Source organism: Vicia villosa, linkage group LG2, assembly GCF_029867415.1.
Source record: "Vicia villosa cultivar HV-30 ecotype Madison, WI linkage group LG2, Vvil1.0, whole genome shotgun sequence".
Lineage (NCBI taxonomy): Eukaryota > Viridiplantae > Streptophyta > Magnoliopsida > Fabales > Fabaceae > Vicia > Vicia villosa.
In genome coordinates, this window is record NC_081181.1 from 102,981,525 (window position 1) to 102,983,558 (window position 2,034).

The following is a 2,034-nucleotide window of genomic DNA, read 5'->3' on the forward strand; positions in this document are numbered from 1 at the left end:
TTAATCATAGGGTAGTCACATGATCTCAACTGCGTAAAGGGATGGATACAACAGTCAATAATAGAAAATAAAATGACATGAAATTTAATATAGTGATAATAATAAATAAATATATCTTTTGTGTTGAATGCAATTGAGTTTGTAGTTTCATGAATAACTATTCAAACAAGATCGAAGGTGTATTAAAATCAGAGGCCCCTTTTATCGAAATATTTTTAATGGGTGAGCCCGAAGCCCGCTTGACTCGACCCGGCCTAGCTCATGCAAAACATTGGTTCGATGAATTGGTCCAAAAAGACATGTCGTGTTTTTAAAAGATATTTTGAAGCCCGACACGCGTTAAATTGTTGGACTTATGGACCAGTCCGATGGGCCGAGTCGATTTCGACAGCTCTAATGGTCGTCATTGATTGATAGGGTAAAACTACTGGTTTTTTAATCATAAATTTAAGAAAGATACAATTATAAATAAATTATTTAATGCACATTAAATTTGAAAATTATCTTTAATTAAGGCACACTTAAAATAGGAATTGAGTTTTATAATTAATAAGAGTGAGAATTTGCAAACTTTATTCTACCATTTCTTGTTAAAAGATCCAGACTCCTTACAATAATTCTTTCTTAATATTTAATATCAAAAAACAGCATTTAAACTCATAGTTTGAGGCAAGAGACTTTTAAAAGTTATATGGATACAAGACCGTTATTCAGTTACATACACATGCAACTAACTAACTAACTGAAATACTATTATTCAGTTACATACACATGCAACTAACTAACTAACTGAAATACTGTTATAGTTAGTTGAAACTCTGAAACTATTATATTAGATTCTCCTCCTCTTCCTCTCTTACTTTCTCTATCTTGAGAAATAACCATGGATGATCCTAATCCTCCCAAACCAATACTGCCCAATTTAAATCTTTCTCCTCCTGTTTCACCTGACCAAGAACTTCCTGTAGTACCTCAGTCATCACAACCACCACCCCTAAATAATCCTCCACAGCCTAACTCTCCTCCTCCGCAGCAGCCGCCAAGCTTTCCACCACAGCCACAATTATCAGTCCAAGATCCTCGACAGCAATCACCGGAAGACTCGCGGCCAGACCGAGACGCTTCACCACCACCAAAATACCCTCCAGCACAGCCCAACTCTCCGCAACAACCACAACCACCAAACTTCTCTCCTTGGCAATCACCGACCAACTTACACTCTCCACCACAGCAGCCGCCAAGCTTTCCACCACAGCCACAAATATTAGTCCAAGATCCTCAGCTGCAATCACCGCAAGACCCAGAACCGGATGCTACACCACAACAACCACCACCACCTCCATCGTCACACTCTCCGACACAGCAGCCGCTGAACTTACCACCACAGCCTCAAATATTAGTCCAAGATCCTCAGCTGCAATCACCGCAAGAACCATGGCCAGAGGAGCTACAACCTTCACCTCCACGTGAATATTTAATCGAAACTGGCGGAAGAGTCTACACCGTCACCTTACCACACTCTCCGCGAAGTCACCTGCGGCCAGATGAACTTTCTACACCGGAAACGTCAGACTCTCTACCGGGCTCTTCAGGCGCTCCATCGGACACAGCATCAGGAAATACTTCCCCTCTTCCTCCCTCACAATGAACCAAATATATTCACTATGACAAATTATTTTTTTGTCTGTTATTTTTTTACAGTTTCAAGTAGTGATTAACAAGATAAGTTGATACAAAAGAACTGTTGAGTGTTATTAATTATTGAGGCCATTGCTTGAGTGACTCAGTTGATTTTCTTTTATATATGGTTTGAGATTTAATGAAATTAAGGTCTTGTTCGGGTGAAATCAATTGTTGGAAGTTTCTTGCAGTCATGCATGTAAGTTGTAATTTACTAAAACTTAGATATATAGCTCACCAATTCAGGAAAGTGTGCACTTGATAACTATGCAACTTCATGACTGTGCAATGTACTTTCTGTTGGATATTATTGTTATTATAGTTAAAAAATGTTCCTCTAAAATATCTCTATAA

General features: G+C 38.6%; 1 protein-coding gene across 1 annotated transcript; it reads left to right on the top strand.

Moving 5' to 3' along the window:
* Positions 1-883: 883 nt before the first annotated feature.
* On the top strand, positions 884-1,648 carry LOC131649699 (proline-rich receptor-like protein kinase PERK9). Its single transcript, XM_058919454.1, has one exon. It carries the CDS (start codon positions 884-886, stop codon positions 1,646-1,648), a length of 765 nt encoding a protein of 254 aa, XP_058775437.1.
* Positions 1,649-2,034: the final 386 nt, after the last annotated feature.